This window comes from Vigna unguiculata, chromosome 1 (assembly GCF_037176805.1).
Source record: "Vigna unguiculata cultivar grain cowpea cultivar isolate G323 ecotype 2 chromosome 1, ASM3717680v1, whole genome shotgun sequence".
In the NCBI taxonomy this organism is placed as follows: domain Eukaryota; kingdom Viridiplantae; phylum Streptophyta; class Magnoliopsida; order Fabales; family Fabaceae; genus Vigna; species Vigna unguiculata.
Window position 1 is genome coordinate 24,600,617 of NC_140792.1, and position 14,988 is coordinate 24,615,604.

A 14,988-nucleotide genomic window follows, 5' to 3' on the forward strand; every position below is an offset into this window, starting at 1 on the left:
TTAGGCTTGTTTGTCTAAACAATCTTATGAAGTTCGATTATCTAGAATGTCTAACATTTACAAGGATCTTAAAAATTAATTTTAATCCATGATTTTAGTAAATGTTCAATTAATCATAATTGGACGAATTCCAATTAAAATATTGGATTTAAACTTAATTATAATTGAAGAAAATTAAGATTAAATGTTCTAAATGTGATTGAAAATGTACTCGTCAGTCAATTTAGATGATTTCTTTTTTCAAAACTCTTTTGTAATCTATACTACACCTAGGTTTGGTGTTTTGTGCAATATGATTTTTGTATTGCCATTTGTACCTCTTAACTCTGGATAGGTTTTCACTAGTTGTATTTTATATTTAACTAATTTCATATTTCAAATGTGAAGTGTGACTTTAATGAAGTTTTATCGATATAGTGAATGTGTCAGCCCTCAAATTCCATTGAACAAAGATACTAATTGTTACTAATAATAAAACTAATATTACTTAGTCTTCACTGCCCTGACGCAACTCACATATTTAATATATGATCATTGCAAGGGAAAAATCCAAAATAGCATACCAATAAAACACCAGAGTGAGCTAACACATTTAGAAAAAAGAGTTGGAAAGGATTAAATCATATTGTAAAAGGTTTTAGAAGGATTTAAATATCAAAGATGTAATAAAACAATAATTTAAACAAATAATTTTCATGTGTAACATTCATTTTCATTCACAATTGTCCCACTATCTTTAACTACAATAAGATAAAATATGTATGTGTGTGTGTGTGTATATATATATATATATATATATATATATATATATATATATATATATATATATATGTATGTATATAACTACTAACACAATCTTCTGAAAGACTAGTGTATTGAATGGACTTGAGAAACTTTACAACTATCATACTTACTCCCAATTCCTTAATGATGATCCAACGCTCAGGACCAATGTATTGGAAAAATTAATATAAGATACAAAACATAGTATACTCAAGTATGTGTTTAGAAAGAATTATGTACCTGATATCAATGAAGGATCGATTTGCTTGTCTTTCTTGAAGCGCGTGTGAGACGATATTACTCTCTTTTTGGTAGGGTATGTCAAAAGACTTAATGCTCAAACAAAGAATATATATACTATTTATCTTATTTCTCTATTTAAAATTGATTAATGGGTATTTCTTTTATATCCTTACCAGCAAGAAACTGAGACTTCTCAACAGGTTACTGAAAAGTCAAGTTCATCATAAATCGTTCACTGAACAGTCCAACCCATCACAGACCATTCATCATAAACCCAAAATTGTGTATTATCCATAAAATTAATAACAATGTGCAATATAATTGATACTAACAAATAATACAATTTATTGATTAATGTTAATCCATAATAATAACAAAATAGAGAATAATAATTTTATATAATAAAATTATATAAATACAACATTTTCCCACTTGGATCACATTAATAAATAAATAAATTATATCAATTACAACACAAGCACAAATACCAATTAAGAAATATAAACATGAAACGCAAATATAATGTCCAATAAGGATACATGTCATATGCTTAGATTCCATAAATGATGGATAAAAAATAAAAAATAAAAACAAAAACATAATAAATATGTGAAACCAAAATTGTTCATACATTTTCATATGCTAAAAGAGATGTAATGAAAATGATGTCATTGATAAATTTACATCTCATGAAAACCATAATAATATGAATGAGTAAATTTCATACTCCTACTAACTTAGTACATCAAAAGACTTAATCACACTCATATGAGTTAAATTATCTTCTTTTGTTTTGAAAAACTCTAATAGCTAAGTCTTTAAGTTAGTGGATCTACTAACATATTTTCTGTAGCAGTATGCTCAATCCGAGTTTGAAATGCTTTGATCAATTAGAACTTATGTTGTTTTAAGAGAAATGCATAGCAGCAATATTGTCACAATATATCACAAGTGGCCTAGAAATACTTTCAACAATTTGAAAGTCATAAATCAATTTTTTTAAGCTATACAGCTTGATAAACAGCTTCATAACAAGCAACATACTCTGCCTTCATGGTAGAAGTAGCTGTAAGAGTTTTGTTTAAATCTCTTCCCATAAATAGCTTCTCCTACCATCATAAAACTAGAGTCGAAAGTAGATTTTCGGTCGTCAAGGCAACCAACAGAATCAGAATAACCAACGGCTTGAAGTTTATCAAAGTTCTTATAAGTCAACATGTGATCCTTGGTTTCCTATAAATATCTAAAGAATTTTTTAACGACTTTCTAATGACCCCAAACCTAGGTCGCTCAAGTATCTCCCAAAATCATTAACAGCAAAAGCATTATCGAGACGAGTACAAATTTGAGCATACATAAACTACCAATAGCATAAGCATATGGGACCTTTTCCATTTCATATCTTTTAGTACCATTTTTGAATATATTTAGGAGTTTGACACCTTATTGAACAAGTGCAGCACACAAGGAGAAAGAATACATGTTAAACTATTTGAGAACTTTATCAATATGTCATCTCTAAGACAATCCAAGAATGTCACGTGACCTGTCACAAAAATTCTAAATGCCTAGAACAACAAAGGCATTACCAAGGTGTTAGCACAAGCAAGCTTGAAGCAAAGAATTGATAAAGCCATGTGCATGAAGATCTTAAAGTGTTTGATGAAGATTGATGAAGATCCTCTTGAAGATTAAGTTTTAGTGTGTTAAATCTGTAAATAACATGTTAAATGTAATGTGTTAGTGTTATACATTGTTGATAGGCTATATGACATAGGTTAGATGTCTTGTGTACCTTAGTGTGTCTCTTTTAATCTGTTAAAATGGGTTTTAACAGGTTAAAATGCTTGTTGTATATAGTTTCTGGTACGAATGCATTCAGTCAGTTGAATTATTTTTCAATCGACTGATCTCACTTAAGTCAGGTGAAATCAGCTGACTGTACAGAAAATTCAATCGACTTTTTTCACTTAAACCAGACTATATAAGTTGTGTTTTCGCGAGCAGAGGTGAGAATCTGAGTTTTTCTGAACAAAATCGTGTCATTCATCTCTAGGAAGCGTTCTCTCTCTGCAATACACAGCTGCAACTCGTGTTTGAAGATCTTGGTTGATCTTGGTTGATCTTGGAGGCATTTTAGCTTGTAAGTAGCTTTAAGAACACATGTATGGTGTGCTAGGGACAACCACCATCAGGTTTGGATCTTCTTTTGCCTCTGGATGGTTTGCCTGATGTGATTTTAGGTCTGCAAGTGTGATTCTTGTAGGTTGTGGTTCTAGATTTTTGTGTGAGTCAAAAATCTTGTGTGCTTTATGTTCAAAAGTGTAATCTTGGTGTTTGATTTGTAAAACTTTTGAATATAGTGGAAACCAGGCTCAAGTTATCCTGAAAAACTGGATGTAGCTCTGTGATTGAGTGAACCAGTATAAAATCAGTTGTGCATTCTTCTTTCCCTTATCTCCCTCTCTTATAAACTCTTTAAAAACTCAGGAAAACCAAGTAATTTGATCTTTAGTGTGATTTAATGTGTGCTTGTATAATCTGAGGCTTTATACTTGTTATAAATACTGATTAGAACATGTCTTGTATGTAAAAGATTGTTGTTTGAGTTGAATTCGCGAATTCTGCATTCTGCATAATTCTCCAGTATTTTAGTCGACTGATTTGTATTTTTAATCGATTGTTAATGAGGCCATCGGCGCCATTGATCGGTGGAAACGTGCTCTGTTCGTTGGAGAATGGCCTCCAAACGTCGATTGTTCGGTGGAATCGACGGGGAAACGCAGCGGAAGACTCTTAAGATTGGATTCGCTCTCGTTCTCACACTGAACTCACACGAACACTGTATTTGGAACCCTAGGAGGAGAAATCCTCATCTAAAGGGAAAGGGGAGCTAAGACGAACTGTGGGAGTACTCTCAACCAAACTAACATTCATCAAAGCTGACTTACAAAGAAACGGCTTGCCATTTTATAGTTCTAATGGCAACCATGATAAAACAGAAGGAAAACAAGAAAGGATCTAACGGCAGCGAGGCCGTGTACAAGAGTCCTAATGGGAAATGGGTGCGTGGAAGGAACCCTAACTATTACTACTGGAACACTCATGAGTAGAAGCAAACCCTATGGAAGAAATCATGAGATGGGCTTCGTGAAGAATTGATGCGCATACGGAAAGGAAAGGAAATTTGGGCTGGCAGATTTGAAATGGAAGTGAGGCCGCGTGAAGAACCCTAACGGCGCTCCTCGAGCGAGAGGAAGCAGGGTTTGGGTTCATTCTGCAGAATATCCACGTGACGAGAACCGAAGGCTTGGAATGGAATGATTTTCTATTGGGCTGTTGTATGATTGAAGGAACCTTGGCCCAATAGAAACGTGTGATGACACTGCTGATGCTGACGGAGAATGTTGAAAAACAGCATGTGTTGGCTTCACACCCTTAAAGGCAATTGGGTTGGAAACATGGGCTTCACGTTTTATCAATGTTGACGAAGATACGTGAATGAACTAGCTTCACATTGCAAACCCAAACTGTTGTTTGAAGTAATCATGGTCCACACATGCTATCTTATATCAAGGCTGTTGGATTTGAAGAATATTCCTAGCGAGTGAAATTGGGCTGCTTGAAGGAAAGTGGATCTTGGCCCATTCTGGAATCAAGTGAAGAGAAATGCATGTTGAATTGGACGTTACAGGACGCCCAATTGACGCTGTTGTTGAAGGTATTGGCTGCAGTGTGGAGGTGTAAAGGAGGAGTTAGGCTGCAGGCCCAATACCCATTAGGATGTTTTGAAAATGTCTACAATTAACAAAACAAACCAAATTAGATCATTTATTTAAAAAAAATAACAGAAAATTGCAGGAAATTAAAAGAATTTAAAAAGATTAGGCCTAGGCATTGGCCCCATGCTATAAGCCTTATTGGGATCACATCATCCCCTACCCCTTGAAGAGGATCTGTCCTCAGATCTAGAGGATTATTAAAGGCTCACAGCAACAAAAATAATGGTACCACCAGGATCAAAAACAAATCTGCAATAGTCATCAAATAAAATGGAATTAAAATCATAAAGACCATGCAGTAAAATTGGATGGAAAAATTGTGAAAATGGGCCTTTGAAGATTGAAAAAGATGGTATTAAGCCCACTTCACAAAAGAAATGTTTCACACTTTGACTAAGATGATTTTTGAAAAGAACTTTAATATCAAAGTGTGTTTTGGCAAAACAAGTTGAGGAGGATGAAATAAAGAAATGAGATGGAGAACAAAAATTTTGAAAAGAAAACAAAACAAAAGATTTAATGGAAAAGTGAGTAGAGGTTAAAGATGGGAAAACGCCCTTTGAAAATGGGATCTTCATGTAAGGAACTGGTGAAGAATTGATCACCAAATTCCTAACACAGAGTTTTGTTCGCTCATTTGAAATACACTTTAACTCTACCACTTGTGATTGTTTTGCAAGATTACTCTCTTGTTTTATTTTCTCTCTTTCCTCTAATTCTTTTCTCTCATTCTTTTCTTTTGCTTTTCTTAGATTCTCCTCTTTAGCCTTTTCTTCTTCCTCTCTTTTTTTCTTCTCATTTATCTCTCTTTTCTCTTGTTCTCTTTTAGCACAAAGCTTCTCGAGCGCTTCTTTTTCTCTCTTCTTTTCAAACTCTCGAAGCTGTTGATGTTTAGCTTGCTCTCTCTTGTATTTTTCTCTCTTTCGTTGTTCACTCAAGAGCAAGTCTAAATTGTGCTTAAAATCTTTTTCTAGTCTAGAAAACTTAGCAATGTTTTGGATGAATGCATCCCCAATGTCAATGAAGTCTTCTATCCTAACGTGTTGTGCTTTAGTGGTCCTAAATGAAGGGGGTATGAAATGTTTCCACATGCATGTTTTTAATTCATAAAATGTATTGATGCATGATGTTCTCCCCTTTTTCACTAGATATTGCCTCTCTTGCCACCAATCTAATGCACGTCCTACAAATCTAGATGTAACATGCCTAAGAATGTCTATATGACTATATTTAGTAAACAAAGGTTGCACCAATTTTTCAGTATCCCACATCCAATCTTTAAATGATATTGGTCCTATATCTTCCCCAAAGAATGGAATGTCACTATGAATGGTATGATGCAACTCATGACTACTATGTCTACCTAAATGCACACTATTATGCCTATCTATATGCATATGGTTAGAAAAAGAAAAACTCATTTTGAAACACTTTTGACAAAACAATTTTTTTTTCACAAAGTTAATGAATTTCTAAAGAGAAAGTAGTGGAAAAGAATTCTAGACATACTCCCAGGAAAGAGAGGTGAGTCACATGGACAAGCTTAGGAACCAAGCCTTTCCTAGCCAAAGATCTCTAAAATGCTTTCACAAAATTTCTCAAATAAAAATACAAATGAAACAGATGGGTGAAAAACAAATTGACAAAGTGTGTGAAAAGAGTGAAAACTTAAAGACCAAAAGAAGGTCAACTAGGTGTAAAACAAATGGCACCTAGATATCACGAGGACCTAAAACAGAAATGGCAAACACACAAAACCTGGGCATTAAAACATAAAACAGAAAACATAAAGGCGAAAAACTTAAACTAGACGAAAAAAATCCTAAGTGAAAATTCAAGTGGCCTTTGGAACCCCTTGAACCTCACACTAAACGCTTAAACTATTACAAATAAATGCTAAGGATGAGATTGCTCTAAAGCATTTTCCCACCTAAGCCAAATGAAAGGAAAATACTGAAAAAGAAATAATACACAAATGTCGTGATATGAAAACAGCAAAACACAAAATAAAAGACAGTTATGCTAATCTATGTCTCTCTCTCGGCCAGCCTCCAAATAAGTCTCCCTCAAGTGTGTCTCCCACTTTGATGCTCTTCAAGTCCCAGCTTACACCATAATTCTCTCGGCAATGTACTCTCACAACAAAGTCACTCACCACTCCACCTTCAAGAGGAGGCTTCACCTACAAAGGCTGCCAAAACAGTGATTTTGCAGGAGCTAACACAGAATCAAGTGCAAATCAAGCTGCATGAGAGTAAAAATTTCAGAAAAAAAATAAAAGCTCAATTGAAAGAATTGGACAACATCAAGTGAAAGATTTAATAGACAAACTCAAAGGATAGCCAAGAAAGACAAGCAAGAAAAACAAGCTAACCAATAAAGAAGGCACACAAAAGGAACCTAAAGAATGTATCTAGAATAAGATGAATAAAACCAAACTCAAACAAAGACTCAAAACAAGTTGAATCAAGAGCACATGCACATTGTATTGGAAAGGAATGGTGAATACGAAATTGTGAACTGTTTTGTGTGGGAATGCACTCTTTCTTTTCACTCAAATGAATCAAACATTATCTATCAATGAAGAATTTCAATGATATTCTTATCCACAGATTTTCTTTTCAACTCCAGAGCACATGTGCAACGAATGTTTTAAAGCACAGTTCACTTCAAAGCAGTTATCCAATTCCATTCAAATGGTCAATGGCATATGACAGATGCAAATGATTCAACTCAAAAACAATGATGAAAACACATACAGGACAAACAGAAAAGGTTCGGCCAGTGCAGAACAAAACAAAAGCAATATGCAGCAGATTTGAATCAATCATCAACACAGATTACAGAAGATGCAGCAGCTTATGTCATTTGACAATCTCAAAATCTGAACATGTGGAATCAAAGAAAGTAATAATAGATTTGAGCAAGAACACCAGAATTGTGAAATCAAGCAATGAAGCAGGCCACAACAAAGGCACTCAAAAGTAAATGAAACTTGATACCACTACTGCAAGCAAATGGATATGGTTCAAACTCAGAGTACAATGACACAACAATGGCAATGCACAGCAGAATTGGGAGTAACAAAACCAAAAAGACTGCATCAAACACAAAGCTGACTGGCATACACTTTAGAATGTAAAAGATGTTAACACAGAATAGACTATCAACACTCAATTGATGTGAATGTCACATAACAGGAAACTACTCAGTGAGGCTTTCGAAAAAAAAAACAACTAAAAGGGCTTATACAAAGCACCAAAAGCAGAACCTGAACAACAGAGCAGAAATTGATTCTGTGACAGAATGAAGGAGCCAACAGCAAAGTGAAACAACTTTAATGATTGTAATCTGAGAAAACAGAAACTGGAACTCAAAAATTACATGGCAGTGCTGAAACAAAAATCAGATGAATGTAGCAAGTGAATAAGCTGAGGCACCATATTTCATAAAGCACTTAAACACAACTGAGAATACCATCGTGCTACACTGCCATCAGAGCAGGACTCAATCAAATATGAATATGAGCAAACTATGCACATTGAAAGTCCTGATTCAGAAGAGAAACAACCTCAACAGCAAAGAACAGTAATTAAATTGGTTGAATCATGATATCTAGGCTAATCACAGACAATAAAATTGTGATATAGCAAACCCATGACAGATGCAAATGCAATGATGAACAAGGAATAATCAAAATAAGTTTCCAGAGCAGAAATTGAACTTTGACAAAGAAACAACAACGAGAAGCAACAAGCATATACTCTGAAAATATTTGGAAACTGCATCAAAGGCAACTAACGGGTCAGGCACTGATTCAACAAAACAGATTTCACAAGAGCACTGAAACAACCTATGCAATCACCAACCAAAGCAAGAGTGTCCACACATAAATTCTGATGCGAATCAGATTAAACTACGATGGAATACTCATTATGTGCTAAGGAAGGAGCAATCCTTGGCTAACAATTTCAATTTCCAGAGCAAGAACAGAATCAAACAGCACATGGAAATCAACATTAAGACAACAATAGCATGAAGAAAACATGAATCAGTGGCAATATGCACTGCAGATAGTTGTTAATGATCTATTAGCCAACTCAGAACTCTAGAACACTTTTAATAACAAAAACGAAGGATTCAAAAACAAAACAGAAATTGAATGAGATTCGAAACAGTGACACAGTTTAAGCACACATCTATGGAATCACTGACATACAAAACAAACTAAACAAAACCTAAGACAAAAACACGAGAATATAAAATTCAAAGCTAGGTAATAAAAATTGAAATCAAACCTAATGGACATGCATTGAACGGCAGATTCAGAGAGCTAAACATTTCAACATCACAGTTATTGATTCAAGGCAATCTGAACAATAGTAATGAATTAATTTCAGCACGAAAACACATCACATAGCACAAGATCAACACCAGAGAAGCAAAAATGACTCAAACGAATATAGAACAAGACAGAATCGAACATATAAAGAGAAAAATAGTAGAGAGAGTGCTCGAATACTTAGCTTTGAAGAAAACCGAGAATCGAGTGGCACTGAATACCACTTGATGAGGCCATCGGCGCCATTGATCGGCGGAAACGTGCTCTGTTCGTTGGAGAATAGCCTCCAAATGTCGATTGTTCGGTGGAATCGACAGGGAAACGCAGCGGAAGACTCTTAAGATTGGATTCGCTCTCGTTCTCACACTGAACTCACACGAACACTGTATTTGGAACCCTAGGAGGAGAAATCCTCATCTAAAGGGAAAGGGGAGCTAAGACGAACGATGGGAGTACTCTCAACCAAACTAACATTCATCAAAGCTGACTTACAAAGAAACGGCTTGCCATTTTATAGTTCTAATGGCAACCATGATAAAACAGAAGGAAAACAAGAAAGGATCTAACGGCAGCGAGGCCGTGTACAAGAGTCCTAACGGGAAATGGGTGCGTGGAAGGAACCCTAACTATTACTACTGGAACACTCATGAGTAGAAGCAAACCCTATGGAAGAAATCATGAGATGGGCTTCGTGAAGAACTGATGCGCATGCGAAAAGGAAAGGAAATTTGGGCTGGCAGATTTGAAATGGAAGTGAGGCCGCGTGAAGAACCTTAACGGTGCTCCTCGAGCGAGAGGAAGCAGGGTTTGGGTTCATTCTACAGAATATCCACGTGACGAGAACCGAAGGCTTGGAATGGAATGATTTTCTATTGGGCTGTTGTATGATTGAAGGAACCTTGGCCCAATAGAAACGTGTGATGACGCTGCTGATGCTGACGGAGAATGTTGAAAAACAGCATGTGTTGGCTTCACACCCTTAAAGGCAATTGGGCTGGAAACATGGGCTTCACGTTTTATCAATGTTGACGAAGATACGTGAATGAACTGGCTTCACATTGCAAACCCAAACTATTGTTTGAAGTAATCATGGTCCACGCATGCTATCTTATATCAAGGCTGTTGGATTTGAAGAATATTCCTAGCGAGTGAAATTGGGCTGCTTGAAGGAAAATGGATCTCGGCCCATTCTGGAATCAAGTGAAGAGAAATGCATGTTGAATTGGACGTTACAGGACGCCCAATTGACGCTGTTGTTGAAGGTATTGGTTGCAGCGTGGAGGTGTGAAGGAGGAGTTGGGCCGCAAGCCCAATACCCATTAAGATGTTTTGAAAATGTCTACAATTAACAAAACAAACCAAATTAGATCATTTATTTAAAAAAAATAACAGAAAATTGCAGGAAATTAAAAGAATTTAAAAAGATTGGGCCTAGGCATTGGCCCCATGCTATAAGCCTTATTGGGATCACATCAACTGTTTCATAGCATCAAGAACAATTTAGTCTGTTGTTTTATATTTTAATCGACTAAAAGTGTACTGGTCTGCTGCATTTACATGCAAACTTTCCAGTCCCTTAGATTCAACCCCTTCTTGGTTAAACTCACCATTTAAAAACTAACAATTGGTATCAGAGCAAGGTTCTCTAAAGGTTTTCAAGTTGATCAAAATCTTTTTGAAATGGCTGAAAGTAAACTCCCTTTTGCTGAAGGTTTATCTATTCACAGACCACCTATGTTTTGTGGCCTAAACTATCAGTTTTGGAAAATAAGGATGCAAATTTTCATTGAATCTATAGATAAAGGAATTTGGGATGCAATAGTTAATGAACCATATACTCCTAAATGTGTTGTTGAAAATAAGTAGGTGGACAAGCCTTGGAGTGAATGGAATGAGGAAGAAAGGAGAAAAGCTCAATATGATTGGAATGCCAAAAACATCATCACTTCATCTTTGAGTATGGATGAATTTTTTAGGGTCTTCCAATGTAAGAATGCAAAGGAAATGTGGGATGTCCTAAAGGTTACACATGAACGAACAAGTGAAGTGAAGAGAGCAAGGAAGCATGCCTTGATTCAAGAGTATGAGCTTTTCAAGATGCAAAAAGGAGAGTCCATAGCTGAAGTGCAAAAGAAGTTCACTCACATAGTCAACCATCTCATGGGTCTAGGCAAAGAATTTGACAAAGAGGAGCTAAACATCAAAGTGCTTAAGTGTCTTGATAGAAATTGGCAACCAAAGGTGACTACCATATATGAATCCAAGGATTTCTACATCATCACAACAGCTGCACTATTTGGTAAGCTTAGAGAGTATGAGATTGAAATGCAAAGGCTAAGTGAGCTTGAAACAAGTGAGAAAAAGGTAAAACCCATAGCCTTGAAGGCTAGTTCTAAGAAGAGTGATGAAACCGAGGAAGAGGTTGTTGAATCTAGTGACAATGAGAACTTGAATCTACTAGTCAAGAAGTTTGGGAAGTATCTAAAGAGGAAAGGTAACAAAGGTAATCAAAGAAGGTACAATTCTAAATAAAATGATTCAAGTAATTCTTCTAAATTCTCATGTTATAATTGTGGAAAGCAAGGACATATCAAGATTGAATGTCCTAATGTTAACAAAGAGAAGGAGAAGGTTGATGATAGAAAAAAAGAGAAAAAGGGCAAGGAAAGACGTGCCTACATAGCTTCGGAGGACAATGATGATTCAACAAGTACTTCATCTCAAGAAGGAAGTGAGGAAGCAAACTTATGCCTCATGGCCGGATATGAATCATCCTCATCAAGTCAAGTAAGTTCCTTGTCATCCAAAGATAAGAATGACTATTACCAATTGTTGCATGACTTTGAAGAGTTGCATAGTGAGGCAAACAAAATTGTTGTCATGAACAATCGGCTAAAAGGATTAAATAGTTGGCTAGAAAATAGAGTTAACCAACTAGAATCAGAAACAGTCGACTGAAAAACTAATTTCGAACATTTGGAAATGATTTATAGGAATTCAGTCAATTGTTCTGAAAAACAGCTGGCTATAAAACCTTGTGAAAACTGCACTACTTTGAAAAATAAAGTGAAATATCTTTTGAAAACATGTGCAAAGTTCACAAGAGGAAAAACAAACTTGGAAGCTGTTCTTGGCTCTCAAAATTGTGTTTTTGGGAAGGCTGGACTTGGTTATACACCTATCCATGAAAAGAAAGCCAAGAAGTTCTCTAGTTTCTTTTCCAAGAGTAAGCCAAATGTTATGCCCTTCATTTCTTGCAACTACTATATGCAGAAAGGTCATGTTCTTAAGAATCGTCATGTTAGAAAGTATGATGTACCTAAGGGATTTATGAAATGGATCCCAAAAGGATCTAGAAAGGCATAACCATGTTGGACCCAAACTATCAAAGGGTACCATATAATACTATGTTGTTTTGCAATTCATAAAACAGGAAAAGAAGGATCTATGGTACCTAGATAGTGGCTGCTCAAGGCATATGACAGGAGATAAGACCAAATTTGCAAAGTTGGAATTGAAAGAAGAAGAATTTGTAACCTATGGAGACAACAACAAAGGAAGAATCCTTGAAAATGGAGTCATAGGCAATGGATCCTCTTTCAACATCAAGAATGTGTTGTTGGTAGAAGGGCTCCAACATAATTTGATAAGTATAAGTCAATTATGTGACAAAGGCTTTAAAGTGATGTTTGAACCAAACAATTGCTTGATATATGATGCACATGGTAGAATTGTTTTGATAGGAAAAAGAGTCAACAATATATATCTACTTGATCTGCATCATGCATCATTTAGCATCCATTGTTTGCTTACAAAAGAGGATGACACTTGGTTATGGCATGGAAGACTTTGTCACATGCACATGCAGCATTTTAATCGGCTAAACAGAAAACAGTTAGTTAAAGGACTACCAAAACTCAAGTTTGAGAAGGATAGAGTGTGTGAAGCATGTCAAAAAGGAAAACAGACCAAGGTCTCTTTCAAACCTAAAAATGTTGTTTCAACTGAAAGACCGTTAGAGATGCTTCACATGGATCTATTTGGTCCATCTCGAACCATGAGCCTTGGTGGCAATCTTTATGCATTAGTCATAGTTGATGACTTCTCTAGGTACACATGGACTTTGTTCTTAGCTACCAAAAATGACACTTTTCATGCTTTTAAAAGACTTGCCAAGGTGCTAGAAAATGAAAAAAGTTTCAAGATAGTGTCTATTCGAAATGACCATGGTAGGGAATTTCAAAATGAAAGGTTTGAACATTTTTGTGAAAAACATGGCATTAAACATAATTTTTCTGCACCAAGAACCCCACAACAAAATGGTGTTGTTGAAAGGAGAAACAAGTCATTTGAGGAACTAGCTAGAACTATGTTAAATGAGAATTCACTACCTAAGTACTTTTGGGCTGATGCAGTCAACACTGCTTGCTATGTTTTAAATAAAGTGTTGATTAGGCCAATTTTGAAGAAAACACCCTATGAACTTTTCAAAGGGAGGAGGCCTGTTTTAAGTCATCTAAAAGTATTTGGATGTAAGTGTTTCATTTTAAACAATGGCAAAGAAAGTCTTGGCAAATTTGATGCAAAAGCGGATGAAGGTGTTTTTCTAGGCTATGCTACACAAAGTCATGCATATAGAGTTTACAACAAGAGGCTAATGATTGTTGAAGAGTTAATGTATATTGTATTTGATGAAACTAACCTTGTGTAGCAAGATCAAGAGCCTAAGATTGCAGATGAAGAAGAAACAACACTGGAAAAGAAATCTGCTGCAAAATTGGAATCTACTACAGGAAATCAGTCAGCTAAAAAGGAAATTCAGTCGACTGAAAAAGCTGCAGACAACAACTTACCCAAGGAGTGGATTGAACCCAAGGGATTATCAAAGGGCAACATAATTGGTGACATAGAATAGGGAGTATCCACTAGACGCAAGCTTGCATTCTTTCAACATGTTGCATTTGTTTCTCAAATTGAACCTAAGAATGTGATGATGCATTGTATGATAGTAATTGGGTTGTTGCTATGCAAGATGAACTTAATCAATTCACTAGGAATGATGTGTAGTCTCTTGTTCCTAAAACTGATGCAATGAATGTGATTGGTACAAAATGGGTGTTTAGGAATAAAATGGATGAAAATGGTAATATAGTTAGGAATAAGGCTAGGCTAGTTGCTAAAGGTTATAATCAAGAGGAAGGCATTGATTTTGATGAAACATATGCACCTGTGGCTAGGCTAGAATTTGTGAGGTTATTGTTAGCATATGCATGCATGTGTAATTTCAAACTTTCTCAAATGGATGTGAAAAGTACATTCTTGAATGAAGAAGTGTATGTATCACAACTACCTGGCTTTGAAGATCACCTCTATCTTAATCATGTTTTCAAATTGAAAAAGGCTTTATATGGTTTGAAAGAAGCACCACGTCAGTGGTATGAGAGGTTAAGCAACTTTCTTTTATCTAAAGGATATGCTAGAGGTGTTGTTGATAAAACACTTTTCATTAGAAAGCATGCAAGTGATGTAATACCAATTCAAGTATATGTAGATGATATAATCTTTGGATCAAATAATAACTCCATGGGTGAAGAGTTTGTTGCAGCTATGCAGGGAGAATTTGAGATGTCTATGATGGGTGAGCTAACCTACTTCCTAGGGTTGCAAGTGAAGAACCTTAAGCATGGAACATTTTTAAGCCAGTCAAAATACTGTTTTGACCTACTGAAAAAGTTCAAAATGGAAGATTGCAAAGAGGTTGCCACTCCAATTGCTACAAACTGCCTTATGGATGCTGATGAAGTTGGAAACCAAGTTGATTCACCCAAATATAGAGGG

General features: G+C 35.6%; 1 protein-coding gene and 1 long non-coding RNA gene across 2 annotated transcripts; one reads left to right on the forward strand and one right to left on the reverse strand.

The window, feature by feature from the left end:
- Positions 1-3,938: 3,938 nt before the first annotated feature.
- LOC114163130 (uncharacterized) lies at positions 3,939-10,425 on the reverse strand. The gene is made up of 2 exons (XR_014993422.1): positions 4,969-10,425; positions 3,939-4,824 (listed from the first exon to the last, which is right to left on the reverse strand). It is a non-coding gene; the product is annotated as an uncharacterized LOC114163130 (long non-coding RNA).
- A 1,050-nt stretch (positions 10,426-11,475) lies between these two features.
- LOC146888804 (uncharacterized) lies at positions 11,476-14,065 on the forward strand. The gene is made up of 4 exons (XM_085666295.1): positions 11,476-11,653; positions 11,879-11,937; positions 12,584-13,123; positions 13,862-14,065. The coding sequence occupies exons 1-4, from the start codon at positions 11,476-11,478 to the stop codon at positions 14,063-14,065; spliced, it is 981 nt and encodes a 326-aa protein (XP_085522421.1).
- The last annotated feature ends 923 nt before the right edge of the window (positions 14,066-14,988 follow it).